The 20,985-nt window shown below is 40.3% G+C and overlaps 1 protein-coding gene across 1 annotated transcript in view; it reads right to left on the reverse strand.

Annotated features, from left to right (window-relative positions):
* Positions 1–20,985, reverse strand: part of mylka (myosin, light chain kinase a) — a 334,126-nt gene that overhangs the window by 78,853 nt on the left and 234,288 nt on the right. The window contains exons 14-18 of the mRNA XM_059966550.1: positions 17,545–17,791; positions 13,535–13,615; positions 12,389–13,188; positions 11,846–11,962; positions 11,238–11,324 (exon numbers count right to left, since the gene is read on the reverse strand). Coding sequence (XP_059822533.1) covers positions 11,238–11,324; positions 11,846–11,962; positions 12,389–13,188; positions 13,535–13,615; positions 17,545–17,791 — 1,332 coding nt within the window. The remainder of the gene's footprint in view (positions 1–11,237; positions 11,325–11,845; positions 11,963–12,388; positions 13,189–13,534; positions 13,616–17,544; positions 17,792–20,985) is intronic.

Below are 20,985 nucleotides of genomic sequence, written 5' to 3' on the forward strand. Positions count from 1 at the left end.
TATGCATTCTACCATTGAACAGGGAATTGAATAAAACTGGTAAAAGTATTTGATTCTTCTTCTGGGGACAGTATTATGTGTCAATGTTTCTGACTGTTAATAAAAACATCAGAATGCACCCTACCATCTAATACTTCACAAAAGTAAAATTCTATTGTTCTACTAATGTTCATGTTCTGACACCATGCCAACCAGAAGTCTATTTTAAAAACCAATGCAATCACTTAGATTTTTTGGGATAGCTTCTAAATTAACTAGCGTTCTCCTTACAAGTTGGGTCAAGCGTTTGGTATGATGACCTTTGAGATGACTCAAAGATGGTCTCAAAGCTTGTTAGCAACTTGACTATGGATGCATGTTGGGGAGAAGTCTGGAGTATACGATTGAAAGATAACCTGTTCACTATGCCTACAAGGATAGTTTTAAGATGAATCATTTGTTCCTGGAAAATCAATCAAGGCTACTGTTGCTTTCCAATTCTTCACAAAATATTTAATTTATTAGCATGAATGATGCTGATGTTTCATGGATAATAATTAGTCAGTTAAGTGCAATGTGGCATCTAAGTCAACCCATAAGTAAAGGCTGATTTATACTTGTGTGTGTGGGCTATGCTGTAGGCCTGATTTTCACTTCTGCGTAGGCTCTGCACCATAGCGAGCATGCGCTGGTGTGCGCCAAAACACTAGTTGGCGGTGGGGTTTCTACGCCACTGTTTTGAGATTCTTCGTGAGAGACATAGACGAGGAAATGCATTTCAAACATTTTTGCATGTCGGCAGGTAGATTTGATAATTTGGTTCATCTATCTTGCATGGGTGTACAGACATGGTGGAGAAGAAGCAACCGGAAATGCATAGGAGGAAATGCGATGCTACCAAGTGGACCAATCACAGTGGTTGTGGTCTGTGTTGCTGCGACATGTGAGTTACCCTACGGCATAGGGTATGGTGTAGGTACGGCATAGATGCGACGCAGAAGTATAAATCAGGCTTAAGACCACTTCTTTGAACAACACAATTTAACATTTTCTTTAACGTCTATACAAATGGGTCAGGCACTCTCTCCAGATCTCAAGATGCCCCCAAAAGTTTGTTACCAAATCAGATAAATATTTGCCCCTAAATTACTTGCATGTGTTAGTATGATTAGTTTTAGCTGACTCTTCTAATAGATCAATGTGTCAGGTCTGAGGAACAATTGTGCCTACAGAAGGGAATTAAAATATCATGTATTACTTTGTTATTAATAATGAATTGAAAAATCTGTGGAAAAAAGTGTAAAACTGGCCAGAACAAAAGTGAACCAAGAAAAACATTTTGCAATTAAGTCACTTCATATCCTTTTCTCAAAAAATACAAAACTTGATTGTTTTGCCATTGCTGGAGCAGAACTGGGGCTGAATCCAAGCAGTAGGGTTCAGGACAAAGAGCAAGGAAAGAGACAGTGTTTGGCCGATTTAAGCACGGGGCCAGATTGAAAAGGTTGGGGTGTCGGGGGAAAGGGAGAGACAGGCTGTTGTTCAGCTCAGTGCCCACAAGGTTTACTCGTCTCTACACTCAACTGGGGCTTTGGCCTACAACAAACAGGTTCCTGGACTGGCTCCAGCATGAACTGGCTTCTTGGCTGAGGACTCACTTCCATGAACTTTAGTTTACACGATTTGTCCTTTTTTTCCTGCACATTGGTAATTTGGTGGTCTTTTTTAATGGGTTCTATTGAGCTGCTTTGTTTCTGTGGCTGTAAGATGACAAATTTCAAGGCTGAAGACAGTGTATATTAAATGTACTTCAAACTTTGAACTCTCCTTGTCCTCCAACTCCATTTTAAAAGAAAATGTAAAATTAATTTCCTTTAGGTAAGATGAATCTTGTGGATCAGGGACCAACTGTGATATCACAAAGTGACCAAACATAAGTGAGGTAAAACATCTGGCAGAGGGGAAACTGAGCCTTGTTGCTAGCATTTAAACTGAAGACAGGCATCATTGGCTTTGCATTATTTCTCTCTATTAAACTATTTAACTGAAAGTTCATCTTCCATTTGAAGTGTCCATGTCATTAGCACTTAGGCCATGTAATATCTTCGGAATAGTTTAGTGACCTAGCTTTGCCTTTTGCTCACGTTTTGTGGGGGCACATAAAGATTAAAAATACTTCTTCAGATATGTCCTTTTTTGGTCGTATTGAAAACAGCAATAAAAATCTGCCAGAGAACTACTAGAATACACAATTTGTGCAGCTTTCAAACTACCGTCCAAAAATATTTCAGGGAATTCTTAGCAGTTATTTCACAACCACTAACACCACAGCACTTCGCAATTAAATAGGAAGCTCATTTCTGCTTTGAAACAAAGGAACATTCTGTGTGTTATAAACACAAGGAATTCTGCAGATGCTGGAAATCCAAAGCCACTCACATAAAATGCTGGAAGAACTCAGCAGGACAGGCAGCATCTAAGGGGTCTTGAAGGGAGGTCTCAGCCCAAAACATCGACTTCTTAGTCCATAAGACGATAACACCAAAAGATTTAGGAGTGGAATTAAGCCATTTGGCCTATCAAATCTACTCTCCCATTTCATCCATGGCAGATCCATTTCCCTCTCAGCCTCAGTCTCATGCCTTCTCTCCATACCCCTTCATGCCCTGACCATCAACCCATGCTTTAAATGTACACAATGATTTGGTCTCCACAGTTACCTGTGGCAAAGATTCACCATTCTCAGGACAAACAAATTCCTCCTCCGTGTTCCAAGTAGACATCCCTCTATTCTGAGGTTGTGCCCTCTTGTCTCACACTCCCCCACCATAGAAAACATCCACTCTATAAAGGCCTCTCAACATTCGATAGGTTTCAATGAGAACTCCCTCATTCTTCTGAACTCCAGTGAGTGCAGGCCCAGAGGCACCAAACAATCCTCATGTGATCAACCTTTCAATCCTGGAATCATTTTTGTGAACCTCCTTTGAACCCTCTCCAATGTCAGCATACCATTTCCCAAATAAGGACCCCAAAGTGCTCACTATACTCCAAGTGAGGCCTCAATGGTGTTTTATTAGGACTCAACATTACATCCTTGCTTTTATATTCTGGTCTCGCGGAATGAGTGCTAATATCACATTTGCCTTCCTCATCACCGACTCAACCTGCAAACTAACCTTCAAGGAACCCTGCACAAGGACTCCCAAGTCTCTTTGCATCTCAGAGTTCTGAATTGTTGTCTCCATTTAGAGATTAGTCTACACTTTTATTTCTTCTACCAAAGTGTATTGCCATATACTTCCCAACACTGCATTCCATCTGCCACTTCTTTGACCATTCTTCTAGTACTTCTGTAGCCTCTCTGCTTCCTCAACACTACCTGCCCTTCCACTTACCTTGGTACCATCCACAACTTGGCCACAAAACCATCAATTCCATCATCCAACTCATAATGTAAAAGAAGTGGTTCCAATACTGTGGAACACCATCAGTCTCCAGCAGCCAACCATAAAAATCTCCCATTATTCCCACATTTTGCCTCCTGCCAATCAGCCATTCCTTTATCCATTCTAGGATCTTTCCTGTGATACCATATGTTCTTATCTTGTTATCAGCCTTATTTGTGATACCTTGTCAAAGGTCTTCTGAAAATCCAAGTACACAATATCTACCAAATCTCCTCTGTCTACCCTGCATGTTATTTCTTTAAATAATTCCAACAGATTTGTCAGGCAGGATTTTCCCTTCAGGAAACCATTTCCATATATTAAGAGGGATTTTATATATATAACGGTTAAACTATGGAGCTTAGGTCGATACTTTAGAGAAAGTATGAACTTAAAGAAGAAGAATCTGCTTCAATGTGGCATTGCTAGGTGAGACTACACCACTCCTGAAGGATATGGACTGCACATGGGCCTGGTTCCTGTTCTTGGCACTACATAACTAATGCACAACCAATTAGGAGATCCAAGCCTGAGCCTTTGTTATGTTCTTGGATGCTGTTGTTGGTTGTATTTGCACAGGCAAGTCAACCAAGGGATGAAACCACTATCAGGTGGTCGACCTCACCAGGAGTGATCACAATTCCTGAGGAGCTGGTGAGTCATTCCAGTCTGTTAATTTGTTTCTTTGAAATTTCGCTTGGGCTGCATTAGAGTAATACAGCATGGAACAGGCTTTTCAACACAGCTTGTCCATGGCGACCTAGGTGCCTAATTAAGCTAAACCTGTTTGCCTGAGTTAGGCAAACATCCCTCTTAATCTTTCCCTTCAATGTACTTACTAAAATATCATTTTAATGTTGTTAATTAATTAATTTATTGAGATAAGGTGTAGAGTAGGCCATTCGAGCTGTGCCATCCAGCAGTCCTCAATTTAACCCTAGCCTAATCACAGGTCAATTTACAACGACCAATTAACCTGTCAACTGGTACATCTTTGGACAGTGGGAAATCACCCAGGGGAAATCCTCGGGGAGAACGTCCAAACTCCTTACAAGCATCGGCTGGAATTGAACCTGCGTCACTGGTATTGTAATGTGTTATGCTAACCACTATTCTACAGTGCTGTCCCTCTTTATCTCTCTCTAGTTCGCAGTTTGTTCCATATATGCACCACCCTCTGCATGAAGACGTTTTGCCTCAGGTCCTTTTTAATTCCACTCCCCTCCCCCACCCCCCGATCTTAAAAACACTGAAGATGGATTGGGCATGTGAAGAGAAGAGAGGTCAACGGCAGCATCAAGACAGCACCTCACTGGATCCGTGAATGGCGAGGAAATGTGGGAGACCAAAGACAACTTGGTGCCATGCTGTAGAGGCAGAAATGAGGACCCTGAACCACACCTGGGACACAATAACGAAGATGACCAAGGATAGACAGAGATGGAGGACCTTCATTGCTGCCCTAAATGCCAGAGGCCTAACAGGCAGCAAATAATTTCTCATCCTAGACCTATGCTCTTTAAATTTGTTTCCCTTTCCCTGGGAATAAGACTATGTGAATTCACCCTATCTGCGTCCCTTTCACCCCACCCATGCCCCAAAGAAGAAGGAAGATGAAGTTCAAGTTTATTGCCATCTGACTGTACACATATACACTGAATTAAACAACGTTCCTCCGGACCACGGTGCACCCACAAAACAATGTCACACACAGCACATAGAACAAAATATTACCACAAATAAGTTAAGAAAATATAATTCAAAGTGCATGTAGTGTGCAGCACAGGTAAACCGTAAACAGTTTAGTAACCAGTAAACTGCTCGATGTCCTAGTAACGAGACCTTGGTGGTGGCAGGGTATCTCGTAGCCTGAGGGAAGAAGCTGTTGCTCAGACTGGCAATCCTAGTCCTGATGCTCATCGATTTCCCTGCTGATGATAGTGGGTCAAAGAGATTGTGGGATGGGTGGTAGGGATCTTCAACAATGCTTCGGGCCCTTCGTATAGCATCTCCTGGAAAATATCACAAATAGGATGGAGAGAGACACCAGTGATCCTCTCAGCAGTTTTTTCTATCCTCTGTAAGGTCTTGCAGTCCTTGCAGCTTCTGTAACACACAATGATGCAGCCAGACAGGACAATCTCGATGGTGCTCTTGTACAAAGCTTTTAGAATGGCGGTGGGAGCCTCGCACACTTCAATCTCCTCAGACGCTGCTGTGCCTTATTGACCAATGAGGATATGCTGTGGGCCCAAGACAGGTTGTCCATATGTACACACCAAGTAATTTTGTCCTCTTCACCTTCTCCATGGCAGAGCCATTGATGTGCAATCAAGAGTGGTTGGTTAAAAAGTGATCAAGCCATATGAACATTTGCTTGAAAATTTCAATTGCATTAGTAAGTATTCTATTCCAAGGAGTGCTTCACATTAGTCAAGCGAAGAAGGAAGTCAAGAAGATATCAATGGAGTGTATTGGCTAGGCCGAAAATGGAACTCAATCTGGTAGGAGTTAGGTAATATCTTATTCGTGGGGGGAGGCAGAGAGCACATACAAAAGGAGATCCGTAAATAACAGGATACAGAAAATACAGAAGATATCTAAGGATTCTTGAAGTGCTTGTTCAAAGCCCCTTAAAAGCAGCAGAACAGAAATGTAAGGTGGTTAAGAAAGCATTCGGGATGCTCTGGTGGTTAGGGAAGATAATACAAGAACAGACTCGTGCTAGAACTGTTTACCACATAGCTAGACCCGTGTGTAGTTCTCGTGAATGCTGAACAGAAAGCTTGTGAAAGTCAGAAGGGAATTACAAACACAGGAGGTTCTGCAGTTGCTGGAAACCCAGAGTAATACACTCAAAATGCTGGAGGAACTCAGCAGGTCAGGCAGCATCTATGGAAAGGAATAAACAGTCAACAGTCTGGCTGAGGCCCTTCATCAGGTCTAGAAAGGAAGGGAGAAGCCAGAATAAGAAAGTAGGGGAGTAAAAACTAGAAGGAATATTCTAGAGGGGAATAAAATAGCATATTTATAAAATATTTACATAAAAGAAGAGAATATAGAAGGGAACAGAAGGGATATTGCTAAGACATAGGATTTTACTATGAGGAAGATCTGGCTAAGCAGAAATGGTTTCCATTGAATCAGCAAAAGCTAAATAAATATTTGATTGAGGTGTGTAAAATTACTTCAGAGTGGCAAAAGAAGCTATTTTCCTTATCTGTCGATAACTGAAAGATGGCTTTGAGAGAAGCAAAGGAACAGATTTTCATCCCAAGGGATGTGGAGGCCTGGAGCTCACAGTGTTTAAGACAGAGATTGCAGACACCCTCAGCCTACACTGGATGAGTGTTTCATGTTGCAAAAGAGACAGGGCTAAATAGACAAAGTAATGAAAATCTGGAACAGGCTGGAAAGCTTCTTTTATCTACCAATATGGTTTAGATGCACCAAATATGCTCCCACTGTGCAGATAATATCCACTTTTCACTGAAGGTGAAACTGCACCCATTCTAGAAATAGTACAGCAAAGTTTCAACCTTCTGCAGTGATGGTGCTCTAGTACAGTGATTTAACCCCATGGACTCCTACCATTAATTGAGGGATATAACACAGATGAAGTGAAGATCTTTCTCTTTGAAGGGATATTAAACAGTTAAAAGTATTAAAAAGTGTTTGATAATATTGGTCAATGGCTGAAACCTTTTCAATCCGCATGTTCTTTTGCCAATAAAGCCATTCTAAACTGTTTTTCATTTGAACAGAAATACAATTTCCACATGAATTGAGATTTGTTACACCACGAAGCTCTCCAACTGTTGCTGCACAAGGTTAATTCTGCAATCCTGTGCTTCCAGAGAGCTGTGCAGTTGGATTAGTGTGCTTGGAGTCAGGGCTACCGGTGGGAAGTCAACAGGAGAGGTGTGTCCTAGATTATTGAAGAAGTAGCAGAACATTAATGTTCTGATGATGATCTTAGCTCTTTTTATTGCTCTTTACATTTGTTAGCATTTCCAGCGTTTACTGTTTGTATTTCAGATTTCCATCATGCTCAGGTTTGTGAATTTCTGGTTGCCTAACTAGATTGAGCTGTTCAGACCGTACGATTGTAAGACTGAAGAGCAGAATTTAGCTTTCTGCCCATCAAGTCTGCTCCACCATTTCATCACAGCGGATCCATTTTCTTCTCCACCCCAAACTCTCACCTTCTCCCAGTAACCCTTCATGCCCTGACTAATCAAGAACCTATCAGACTCTGCATTAAATATACCCAATGACTTAGCCTCCACAGTTGCCTGTGTTAACGATTTCCACAGATTCACCACTCTCTGGCAAAGAAAACTCCCCCTCATCTCTATTCTAAATGGACGCCCCTCTGAGTTCCTAGAATCCCCCACCATGGGAAACATCCTCTCCACACCCACTCTATCGAGACCTTTCAACATTTGATCAGTTTGGTGCAGTAACACAGGGATCTTTCAAAAGATGCCTGAACAGCTGCATAATAGTCCAAAGACAAAATAAAAAAATGCAATTAAAAATACTGAGTGGATACTAAATTCACAGGAAGTTAAATGGCAAAGAGTTACAGTGAATAGTCGATAGACCATCAGACTGGGGCAGCTGTGAGACGACACTGGATAGGTTTAGTCACATTACAGGCAAGACTTGATGTACTGCAGAGACCGCAGAGGGGATTTATGAGGATGGAAAACATTTTGGCTACGAGAAAAAGTTGTTTTCTTTAAGAAGAGGCCATTAGGGGGATTTTTCTGAGATTTATAAATTTATGAGGGATTTAGTTAAAGAGATTTAGAATGACCTATTTATCTTAGCTGAGGGATCAAAATAAGTGGATGTACTGTAGATAGAAACTACACAATAGGAGGCTGGGCAGGGAAGATATGAAAACATATTTTCACCCAGGGGGTGGTAATGGTCTGGAACTTACTATCCAAAAGAGTGCTAGATGTGAATTTGTATTGGTGGATAATCAGACATGGTTCCTTTTCAACAGGCATTGACATGACTGACATGTCCTCCAGGGTCATAAAGTTCCCCTGGTTCTCGGATATTCCTCAGAGATCAGTTTCAGTATCACAACTCTCTTACTGGATATTCAGGGTGCAAGTCTAAAGTTCACAGGTGACACAAAATCCTGGCAGTCTTCATACAGTGTGACAGTGATCAAAAAATGGAAATTAATACAGAAAGATGTTAAATCATTCATTTTAGTCACAAGACTGAGGGACACTGGATAAATAAATTGGTTTAACTTATTGAATGGATGTCTTCAAAGTTCAAAGTAAGTTTATCAAAGTACATATATGTCACAATATACGACCCTGAGATTCATTTTCTAGTGGGCATTCTTAAAAAATCCAATAACCATTATAAAATGAATAGTAGACCACACCCAACAGGGTGGACGACCAGTGTGCAAAAGACAACAAACTGCCAATGCAAAACAAACAACAAAAAAAGAAATAAATATTGAGAACATGCCATGAAGAGTCTTTAAAAGTAAGCCCATAGGCGTGGGAACAGTTCAGTGATAGAGCAAGTGAAGTGGAGTGAGGTTATTCCCTCTGGTTCAAGAGCCTGATGGTTGAGGGGTAATAACTGTTCCTGAACCTGGTGCTGCAAGTCCTGTGGCTCCTGCATCTTCTTCCTGATGGCAGCAGTGAGAAGAGAGTATGACCTGGGTGGTTGGAAGGGGTCCCTGTTGATGGATGCTGCTTTCCTGCAACAATGCTCCATGTAGATGTTCTCAATGGTAGGGAGGGCTTTGCCTGCGATGGACTAGGCTGTATCCATTACTTTAGGGAGGGATTTTCTGTTCAAGGGCTTTGGGGTTTCCATACCAGGCTGTGATGCAGCCAGTCAATATACTCTCCACCACACATCTATAGAGGTTTGTCAAAGTTTTAGTTATCATGCCAGATCTTCACAAACTTCTAAGGAAGTAGAGGTACTGAAGTGGTTTCTTCATAATTGCACTTATGTGGTGGACCCAGGACAGGTCCTCTGAAATGATAACACTGAGGAACTTAAAGTTGCTGACTCTCTCCACCTCTGATCCCTCGATGAGGACTGGCTCATGGACCTTCAGCCTCCTCCTCCTGAAGTCAATAATCAGCTCCTCAGTCTTGCTGACATTGAGTGAGAGATTGTTCTAATGGAACCATTCAGACAGATTTTCAATCTCTCTCCTGTGTGCTGATTCATCGCCCCCTTTGATTCAGCCAAGGACAGTGGTATCATCAGCGAACTTAAAAATGGCATTGGAGTGTAAAGCGAATAGAGCTTGTACAGTAAGATGAACTCTTGACTTCACAATCTAACTGGTCGTGACTTTGCACTTTGTTGCCTGCCTGCCCTGTAACACTAAGTCCGCATTTCCCTTGTACTTCCTTAATACACCGGTGTGTTGAAACATTCTGCATGGGTGGCATGCAAAATGAAACTGTCACTGTACTTCAGTACACTTGACAATAATAAACCAATTAACCAGTAATTTTAACGGGGTACAAGAAGGGAGAGACACAAAGGTGTGAACATACAAACTTTTGAAGGAAAGGTAACATGTTGAGTAATCTGATAAAAGCATTTGTTAGCCCTAGGTCTGAAAAGAGCAAGGGAAAACATAAATGAGGATGTTTCACTAAATTACATGAAATATTTGTTCATCTCACCTGGATTATTTACTCATCACTCTTTATGGAGGCTGGCAAAGCTTCAGGGAAAGTGCAGAAGTTATTCACCAGAATGGTGCTATGGATTTGGAACTTTTGTGTTGTGGACAAACTGAAGAAGCTGTGGTTGTTCTCTTTGGGGCATGGAAATGTTGAGTGGAATTTTGATGGAGGTGTTCCAACTGATGAATGAGTTCAATGGATTAAATATGGAAAAATTTCCAAGACAAATGGGTCAGTAATCGATGGATCACGATTTAAGGTGACTGAGGAGACAAAAACTTGAATGAGGAAAGAACAGTTTTCACCATGCAAGCTGTGATCTGGAGGGTATTTCCTGAAGACAGTCAGGAAATCTGATAAATAGTTTAACAGAAAATGATTTTAAGGAGTAAGAGCCAAGCTGTAAGATCAATTTGCTAGCTTTACTAAAGAACAGTACAGGGGCAATGGGCCAATAGGCCTCCTCCTATGCTCCATAATTCTATTATTCAATTATTTTGAAATAATCAAAGTACTTACTGTAAACATGTTTCATTATTTAGTCCATGAATGTCATGAACTTGCTCAGTTAAAATTTATCATAATTCAGAACAGCTAAACACAGGTTATATAAGTTTGAACCTGGAGTTATTAATATAATGTAGAAAAGTAATGTTACTTCCAGTGCCACAGAGAAACAAATTATGCTGGTATCCCTTTTCTTTTTAAAGACCTCTATTTAAGATTATTTATGAATTCTATAAAAGAATAATTTCCCTACTTGAAAAGTCTTTAAAAGAAATAAATATTTTACATTAAAAAATTCTCATCCACATTTGTATCTTCTTCAAAAGAAGTAAATCTTAATTTATAAGATTAAGAAGAAAATATGGAGTCTGGACAGTTAACTTCAAACTGCTCTACATTAGCTTTTGATATTTAACATTCATAGCATAGTTTGTGCTACAATTTAGAAATTCTCATATCCTGCGCCAAAGGTTAAAACAACATAATATATCACCATCACAGATGACATCTTCTTTAGTGAATAGTCTACAATTAATGGGAAAATAGCTGAAAGCCCAATCCATTCCTTATTTGGAAACAGGTTGGATAAATTATCTTTACTTACCACAATCTGTTTCTGAAGTGGGACTAGGAATGGATTTTGTCTTTGACTTTTTCTCAGTGGGTTTAGGAGTATTTGGTTCAGCTACATCTGAAATACAACAATTATAAGTTAATTTGGACTGAATGACAAATGACGTTCAGTTCTGCTTTATTTACTTACTAGAAAACATATTGTTTTGAAGATAACATTCCTTAAATCAAAAACAACATTGCAGAATGAATCCAATTTTATTTTAATTGGTTGTTTGGAAACACTGAGATTTAAGAAGTTGCCTAATTTTTTGAGTATATCATGACAATTTTACATCAAGAAATTACTTTTATAAAGAACTCTAAATCAATTTTCACATGTTTTATTAGTATGCTGTGATATTTTGGCCATCTTACACATATTTGCTAAAAAATCACTTCTATTTGGTCCTGTAATGTTAAATGTTTGATCTTAAGGGAGGACTTTTTTCTTGCATAGGCATTTTGTTTCTGATACGGACTAGTGGAAGGAATTTTGTTTTTAATTTTTCCAGTTTAATGACAGGAGGAAAAGACAAACAACATTGCATGAGGGGAATGTTTTTCATTGTGAGTTCTCAGGCTGCTGAATGCTCTTACCAACCACAGTAACCGAACAAGTACATTCCACTTTCCCTGCAGAGTTCTCAGCAATGCATCTGTACTGGCCTTCATCTTCAAGCAGAATCTCCTCAATTGTAAGTGTACAAAGTGACCCTGACACAAATAAAAGCTGATGAGAGTTCACTGGCCACATGGATTTAAACTATGATTCAAATATACTTAAACCTTTACACAAGGTTTCTGAGGTCATATTAATTAACTCCCGATTTATATGGAAAAAAACATTCAAGTTTTGCAAAAGACTATTACAATAAGGTCATAAAACTTGCTTTAAATATTCCTTTCAGATTGTATTACTGGTGTGTAATGTCAAAGAAAAAAGTAAACCCACAGATATGTTGCCCTGCCCTTTAAAAGATTGAATGAAGGTAAAATTTTTGTTAGTAAGTTAGTCACTGAAATTTAATTAATAAAAATCTATGAAAAAAGTTAATTGTAATTGTAAGCACAATGCGCTGATTTTAGGTATATCTGTTAGGAATTATCTTAAAACTCTCTCTAATTTTGTAAGTTAGTTACCTTCTTGAGACACAGTAATGAATTTTGATGACTTGATGGTTTTTCCATTTATAGTCCAGGTGACCACAGGGGGTGGGTTGGCCACTACCCGGCATTGCAACAATAAACGTTCACCATCTGTTATCCGAGTATCCTTTAATGTTTCCTTGAAGACAGGTGCACTGTCTGTGTGCTCAGATTTCTCCTCAATTAGTCCACCATCAACAAATGAACATCCATCTTTACAATCACCACCATCATTTAAGGCCACTTTTACAGGCTGAATGCTGTCAGAGTTGTTTCTGGTTCCTTTTTCAGTGGAGGTTTTCTTCTTTGAGTCCAGAGCACTCCTGAAGTCAGGCTGTGCTTGCTTTGGTGTGATCACTTCTTGCGGCGATGTTTTGGAAATGTTCTTTTTACCCAAGACTGCCCGGAAATCTACCTGTTGGGGGCTTGAAATTTTCTTTTCTTCTTCAAAAGAATTAGTTGTTTTAACATGTCTGGACAGCGAGTCTCGGAAGTTCATCTGCTCTGCTGACCGTTCCTTCAGTTCCTCTTCAGAAAAGCTCTTGGTGATAACTTTCTTCCCCAGAACACAGCGGAAGTCTTTCTGCTCAGCCTCTTGCTCTTTGAGTTGCTCTGCAGACTGCTCTTTGGTTTCAACTTTTCTCCTAAGTACTCCACGGAATGTTTGATCGTTGTTAGTGTTTGCTTTAGTTTCTGCAATACTCTTCTTGACACTACCCCGTCTATCAAAATCCTCTATGCCATCACTGGAACCCTCCTCCTTTTCAGAGATGTTGACATTCGATTGTGCCTTACTGCCACCAGCAGCGAAAGAAAAGAATTAAAAGGAGGTTAGTTTGGAAGCTGGAGAACAGCTCCAGGCTTGACACAAGAATGTTTATAAAAGGGAAAGGCTTATTACACGAATACAATCTATTACTATACTACATCACTGATGACTTCAATGACCATGTAAGGGCATAAAAAAATAGTGAGACAGACTGCTTGGTCTATACACTATGGCACAGCTGTGTGATGTAAATAATTTCTTTGGACACTTTTGGGGATTAGTTTTGAATCTTTTCCAAACTGGACTGACTGATTTCAGTGTAGGCAGTGCAAAAATAGAATTGAACCAAGTAATGTGGGAATCATACTTACTCTTCCTTTGCGACTTCTCGGGAAAGGGAGCTCTCTTTGACCACCAGGGACACATGACAGCTGCACTTGCCAACCTGGTTCCTGATGTTGATGTAAAAGAAATAGAATGAGAAAAGAAGTTAGGTTCAATAATGCACGGAAAACATACAAGAAGAATGAACAGGATGTAACAAAAGCTTTTTTCAACTATGAATCTTTCTGTTTAAATGAAGAGATTATAAATACGTGCTATCTCTCAATCACTGTAAACAACAACCATGAAGAACAGCTAGTGCATAAATATTTGACTGCTTATCAAAGGAAAATAATCCTTCTGCAATTAACTGAATCAGATTTGTGCGAGGGGGATACTCTCAGGCTGTTCTCTTCCCCAGCAAAAGAAATAAACTCTGAGCCCAACTGTTTTATGGATTAACAATTAAAAGTAACAAGGGATAGGCCCATCAACAAGCTCTGTCTTTCCGAACTACTCAGTAAGATTAAAAGATCACAAGAAACAGAGCCACTTGGTTTTGCCAGCCTACTCTGCCATTCAGTATCGTTGTTATGGTTGTTAGCTTCAACTCCACTTTTATGTCTGACCTCCATAACCCTTCACTCTCATTTGTCTCAACCTTTAATTTACATAACTGCTTCACAACTGTGGCTCCCTGAGATGGCTGACAGCACAGTCAGGGAAGGACTGAGTTCGAGCTGTTGTTTTCCTCGATGCTGATGGAGGATGTTTTTGCAATTCTGAGACATATGTGATTATGGCGTGGACTATAACTTATATTGGTCTCCTTCAGTTTTTCAGTCTTCTCTTTCTTGTGGTTGAATTGCAGGTGGGCGACATGTTAATTTTTTTGGTTGAGGGTGGGTTGGGTGTTTGATGTTACTGTTTCTTTTTTTTGCATGGGAGGAGCTTGGGGGATAGGGGCTTGATTTTTAGCTACTGTGTCTGGGTGTGTGATCTGCTAGTTTTTATGTGAGGGAGAGATTGGGGGGTTTGGAGTTTGCAAATTTTGTTCCTTCTTTTTCATGCCGGAGAAAGGGCCTCAATTTCTTCCACGGCTTTTCTGTATTTTATGGCTATCTAGAGAAGGTGAATCTCAGTGTTGTATTCCATGAACATACTATCATAATGAAATGAGCCTTTGAACCTTTAAAGGCCGCATATTCAATCATTGCCAACCTTGACTATGCTTGGACAATGCAAAGTTTTGCAAAAGGTTTGGGGATATTTCAATATTGTCCAGTAGCACTGTGTGACACTGCATCAGAACTATGAGGAAGAGCTGATTGAGGAAGAGCTGATTGATTCACGAAGATCAGTTTCGCAACCGCCAACTCTTAAGGATTTCTTGATCCCAGTATAAAGTATGGCTGCGATGAGTAATAGTAAGGGAACTATATGGTTGAAAATGTAAACTCTGCCATTTGTTTATTTTTTGACAAGTCAACTAGCTTTATAGCTGTGCAGGTCTAATATTGGAATGATAAACTTTAAGGCAATCTATCAACATTTAGCAGTAATACATACATGTGGGAAGACCTATTGGTGGAGGAGGTGGCTTGTGGCAATCACTTGCACTTTATGGTAAAATGTCCCCTTGGTAAAGCTCATTGGCTGAATTTTGTCCCATTAAAAATCCTTGGTTAGGCTCTCAAGACCTGGTACACTTCCTGTGCTCTGTTATTCACCCAAATGAAATTAGGAGAGGGTGCCCATTGTTCTATAAAGCAAGCGTAGGTGTTAAAAACCAATGTGAGGTGCCTCGCCGTGCCACAACAACCTGACTCCCTCTTCTCAGGGGCAATATTGGTGACCTTTGGATTTTCACTTCCCTCTCTATAATGTCAAAGCTATTTCCATACTTGGCAACACTATCGCTGTCTTTAAAGCAAATTTATCAGATGCATTCATGTGATTTGTTTACATCCTTTCAACCTGAACTATTATTCTGATCCCTTTTTTGACTCTTTCCAAAGGCACCAAATCTACTGTTGCACATCTCCAGAATATAAAGGTTTGCATGCAAATTGACAATGGGAACATAGCACAGGAAATGCTGGACATTCATTTCCTAACCCAGGAAATATGAGTCACACTGTCTTGAGCTTAACTGCTTAGCCATCTGACTTTGGCTATCTCAGATCTGCTTAGATGTGAACCTGGGGATACAAGATGAGAAGCATTAACCCAGGGAACCTTAGTGTCTTAGCAGTTTTAAACATGAGACTACCATGGTATAAATTACTACTCAGCAGAACTGAGGGGAGTAATCAATACTTTTCCAATTGTGAGTTGAATTTAGGCATGCATGTTTGGGGCAGCACGGTAGCATAGTGGTTAGCACAACAGTTTACAGTACCAGCGACCCAGGTTCAGTTCCCGTCGCTGCCTGTAAAAAGTTTGTACATTCTCCCTGTGACCATATAGGCTTCTTCCAATCTGGTTTCCAAAGACTTAGCGGTTGGTAAGTTAATTGGTCATTACTGTGCTTGAAGGATCAGAAGGGCCTACTCCACGCTGAATGTCGATAAATAAAAGTTAGTTTATGCATCAGCCGACTGGTGGTGTAGTGGCATCCGCATTGGACTTCAAGGCGACTGGTCCTGGGTTCGAGTTTGGCTGGCTCCTTGCACGCTTTTCCATTCGTGCTGGGTTCGGCGTCGAGCTAACAACTTGTAAAAACAGACAAATGCTAAAGAAACAGCAAGGTTGCCACCCAATGCGCCCCAACGTGCGGAGAGAAACAACATACATGTATAGATACAAAAGGAACTTTATGTATTGGAAAACAAATAAAATTGCAGATGCTGAAATCTGGAACAAAAACAAATGTAACAGCAGCAACACTATATATTCATTGGAAATCACTAAGGAGACACTGTACAGGATGGGCACCAGTATTCAATAATTATGTTAAGAACATGCACGTTTTCTTTATCCATAGAAGAGGTTAAATTTCACTTCCTGCATTTAAACCTGCTCTCCATTTTACTCGGGTTAATAGAGTAGCACCAAGTTCAAGCACAGAAATCTTGTTGCAAATTCCAGGACTACGATTATTTGTATTGCTATAGTGGTCAAGCAATTATGCCCTGTCACATTAAATATTTCTTTCCTACCTCAAGTTATTCTGCCCTTTGCAGAGTCCCCTGGAGAATTAAATCAGCTCTAAACTTACACTGATCAGACTGGAGAAGATATTGATCCTCGATTGCTAGTGAAAGTTTTGGATCTTTTGAGAAGCCTGTTTCAATTATAGGCAGTCTCTCATACCTTCTTAGTTCCACTGGGACTTTTAAGGGAAGGCATTTCCTGTACAATTTCCTCATAACTTGCCGTACTGATATGCGTTGAAGAAGAACTACACATGACCCTCTAACTGAAATTTAAGTCCAGTTGATACACCTGCCAAACCAATCTGAGCACAAACTTTTTAGACTAATTGCAATTCTCTTAGTTGAACATTATAGTTACAATTGGAATATAAGAATATAACAAATAGAAGCAAGAGTAGGCCATTCAGCCCTTCCTGCCTGCTCTGCCACTCAAAAGCTTGATCTTGCTTTCCCCTTTACTTCTTTCTTGCCCTATTCTGTGTCTCCTGATCCACTTAACATCTATTGAAGCTTAGCTACAAAATATTGAGGAAGAACAATGCATTCAGTGTGGAAGCACCCTCAGAAGTTCAGTAATATCTTTTATACTTGCAGCGAGATAAGTTAAACACATAGACACTTTCCACTACTTAGAAGAAAATAAGTACTCCATTTATGCCCAGTTGTGATTGTTCCATAAGTGCTTAAGATATGAGAAGAATTAGGCCATTTGGCCCATCGAGTTTGTTCAGCCATTTTATCATTTTCCTGTTCAGCCCCAATCTCCCGCTTTCTCCCCAATAAGACCAGAAGATATAGGAGAAGAATTTGGCCATTTGTTCTATGAAGAATGAAAACACAACAAGGAGATGCACAGCTTTAATTGCTAAAGACTTAAAAAGAATACATTGAAAACGTACTTGAGCCGTATTTCGTATCGACCCGCGTGTTGAAATTGGACGCTCTTGATGAATAGTGTAAACACATCGTCATTCTGAAGGACTCTGCACTCGTCATCAGTTACAACATCTTTCCCATCCTTCATCCACTGCACAGTGGGGAATGGATCTCCAGCAATGGCACAAGAAATGAGGACACGTTCACCTAAAGATGAAGTTACAGCTTTTGGCTTGCTGATAAACCAAGGCTGTGTCCCATCCTGAGGCTCTGCAGAATGAGAGGAGATGTTTATGGTCTTTGTCTGCTAGGAAATGATTATTTTATCATGCCATAGATACAGAAGATTTCTGTACGTGAGTACTATACTATCTAGTAGACTAGCCAACCTTGTAGAATTGTCCTCAAGTCCTTGATATCCCAGCTTGATCTCCAAGCAAATAAAACAATGGGATAGAAAAAAACATTTTCTTCAGGGATTTGCAATGGGGCCACAAGTTTACATGAACAATATGCACACGTGGATTGGCAGCAGAATTCATAAATTTGCAGCAACCGCGTAATTGAAAAATGTAGTTAATCTAAAAGGGAAGTGTCAATTTATAAAGAGTGAAGGAAAGCTTTGGGGAGATGCAAGAGGTTGATTTTTTTATACACAGGGACTGGGAGGTGATGGAACACCCTGCCTTTGACATCCCCCACCCATACTCTCCTCCAATCAGCTTAAATTATGCCCCTTGCATCAGTCATGTGTTTTCCGACAGAAATACAGTCCAAAAGATAAAATACACTATCAATTACAATAAGAAATATATATATATATATATATATATATATGTATATAGTTAAAATACACACATATATTTAATATACACATACAGAACTGTGCAAACGTCTTCGGCACAAGATTTAGATTCCCAAGACTTTTGCGCAACACTGCAGTAATTTTATGTATTACACTGTACCGCTGCCGCGAAAAAAAAGATTTCAAGACGTATGGGAATGATGATAAACTTGATTCTGAGATGGGTCTCTTGTGAGAGTGGGAAAGGGCAGGGAAAGGGGAGACATGGCTGGGCAAAGGGAATGGAGAGGGGAAAGAGCAGAGGCACCAAAGAGACATTCTGCAATGATCAGTAAACCAATTGTTGATTCCTGGTGTCTCAGGGTTGAGTGTGTCTGTATTTACACCACCACTGCCTCTGGCACTCCTTCTCTGCCACCTATCCCTCACCCCTCCTGCCATTCCCAACATCCTTTGCTCCTGCCAGATTTACAAACTCTCTCTCCACTTCACATGGACAAACACAGTACTGTGCGAAAGTCTTAAATACCCAAAACCTTTTGCACAGTATTGTACACTGTAAAGGAGAGAGCAGAATTATGAAGTAGTGTTCATAGGCTCATGGTTCATTCAGAAATCTGATGGAGGGGAAGAAGTTGTTACTAAATGTAAAACTCTTAGTTTTGAAGCATATTTCATTAACTGTTCTGGCACAAGATGAAAAGGCTGACGAACCGAAACACTCTGAGGTGAGTTTGACAGGGAATAACTGAAAACTTTGAATTTAAACTTTGGTTTGAATTAAGATGTCCATCTCATAGAAAGGTAAAAAAAAACAGTGGTGGAGATCTAGAAAGTATCAGCAGATTCCAGTGCTGAGAGGTGAAAATGGTTAAGCCTCTGGAAAGCAAAGTCCCATGGGACTTGGTACAGGACTCAAGATATTTTCTGGGCTCAGGCATGAAGCAAACATTGAAAATTTTCATACAAAACTACAAATGCTGGATAACTGACTTACAAACTAAAAAAAAAACACAGGTCAGGCAGCATCTGTGGAGGGAAAAACAGATTCAATGTTTCTGTGCAATAAACTTTCACTGTCAGAGGTTACAACGGGACATTGATAGAATGCAAAACTGGGCTGAGAAGTAGCAGATGGAGTTCAACCCAGATAAGTGTGAAGTGGTTCAAAACTGATCCTCAACATGAAACGTTCATTGAGTTTTCTGTTCTACAAATCCTACCTGACCTGCTTATTTCCAGCAGTTCCTGTTTTCATGTGAAGAAAATGTCTGTGCTTGCAGGCGAGGGCAGAACAGGTTAAAATGGGAGAGTGTTTCTAATAAATCCAGTCCGACCTTCAACAAAAATTTTCTCACCCAAACAATGGCAAGAAGATAAAACATGTAATCACAATGAAAGTTTAGAAGAAAAAGCAAAGCTGCATTTAATAAGAAGCTTAACAAGCTGATAAGAAATGAATAAAAAAGCTGTGTTGGTGAGGTTGGATGGAGGAATGGATATACCAGCCTAATATGGATATATCTGGACCAAAGAAAATGTATAAATTAAGTTCTTCCATGAGTAAAGTATATTTTTGAGAATGTAATTATCTTTTAAACACTGATTCCCCCACTAAGGGTCAGAGACTTGTTCCCTGAGGACAAGTCTGAAATACCATCAGCAGAGTCATACACCAATACAGCACAGATACAGGCCCTTTTCGAGGCATCTTCAAGAAGTGATGCCTCAAAAAGGAGGCATCTATTATTAAGGATCCCCATCACCCAGGATGTGTCCTCTTCTCACTGTCACAATCAAGAAAGGAAAACATAGAAAACCTACAGCACAATTCAGGCCCTTTGGCCCACAAAGCTGTGCCGAACATGTCCCTACCTTAGAGCTACCTGGGCTTTCCCCATAGCCCTCTGTTTTTCTAAGCTCCATGTATCCATCCAGGAGTCTCATAAAAGACCATATCATTGCCGCTTCCACCACTGCCACCAGCAGCCCATTCCACACACTTACTACTCTCTAAGTAAAAAACTTACCCCTGACATCTCCTCTGTACCTTCTCCCCAGCACCTTAAACCTGTGTCCTCTTGTGGCAACTATTTCAGCCCTGGGAAAAAGCCTCTGACTATCCGCACAATCAATGCCTCTCATCATCTTATACACCTCTATCAGGTCACCTCTCATCCTCTGTCGCTCCAAGGAGAAAAGGCCGAGTTCACTCAACCTGTTTTCATAAGGCATGCTCCCCAAACCAGGCAACATCCTTGTAAATCTCCTCTGCACCCTTTCTATAGTTTTCACATTCTTCCTGTAGTGAGGTGACCAGAACTGATCCTATATAGCTGCAACATTACCGCTTGGCTCTTAAACTCAATCCCAAGGTTGATGAAGGCCAATGCACCGTATGCCTTCTAAACCACATAGTCAACCTGTGTAGCAGCTTTGAGAATCCTATGGACTCAGACCCCAAGATCTCTCTGATCCTCCACATTGCCAAGAGTCTTACCATTAATACTACATTCTGCCATCATATTTGACCTACCAAAATGAACCACTTCACACTTATCTGTGTTGAACTCCATCTGCTACTTCTCAGCCCAGTTTTGCATTCTATCAATGTCCCGTTGCAACCTCTGACAGCCCTCCACACTATCGACAACACCTC

Source organism: Hypanus sabinus, chromosome 4, assembly GCF_030144855.1.
Source record: "Hypanus sabinus isolate sHypSab1 chromosome 4, sHypSab1.hap1, whole genome shotgun sequence".
NCBI classification, from domain to species: Eukaryota; Metazoa; Chordata; class Chondrichthyes; order Myliobatiformes; family Dasyatidae; genus Hypanus; species Hypanus sabinus.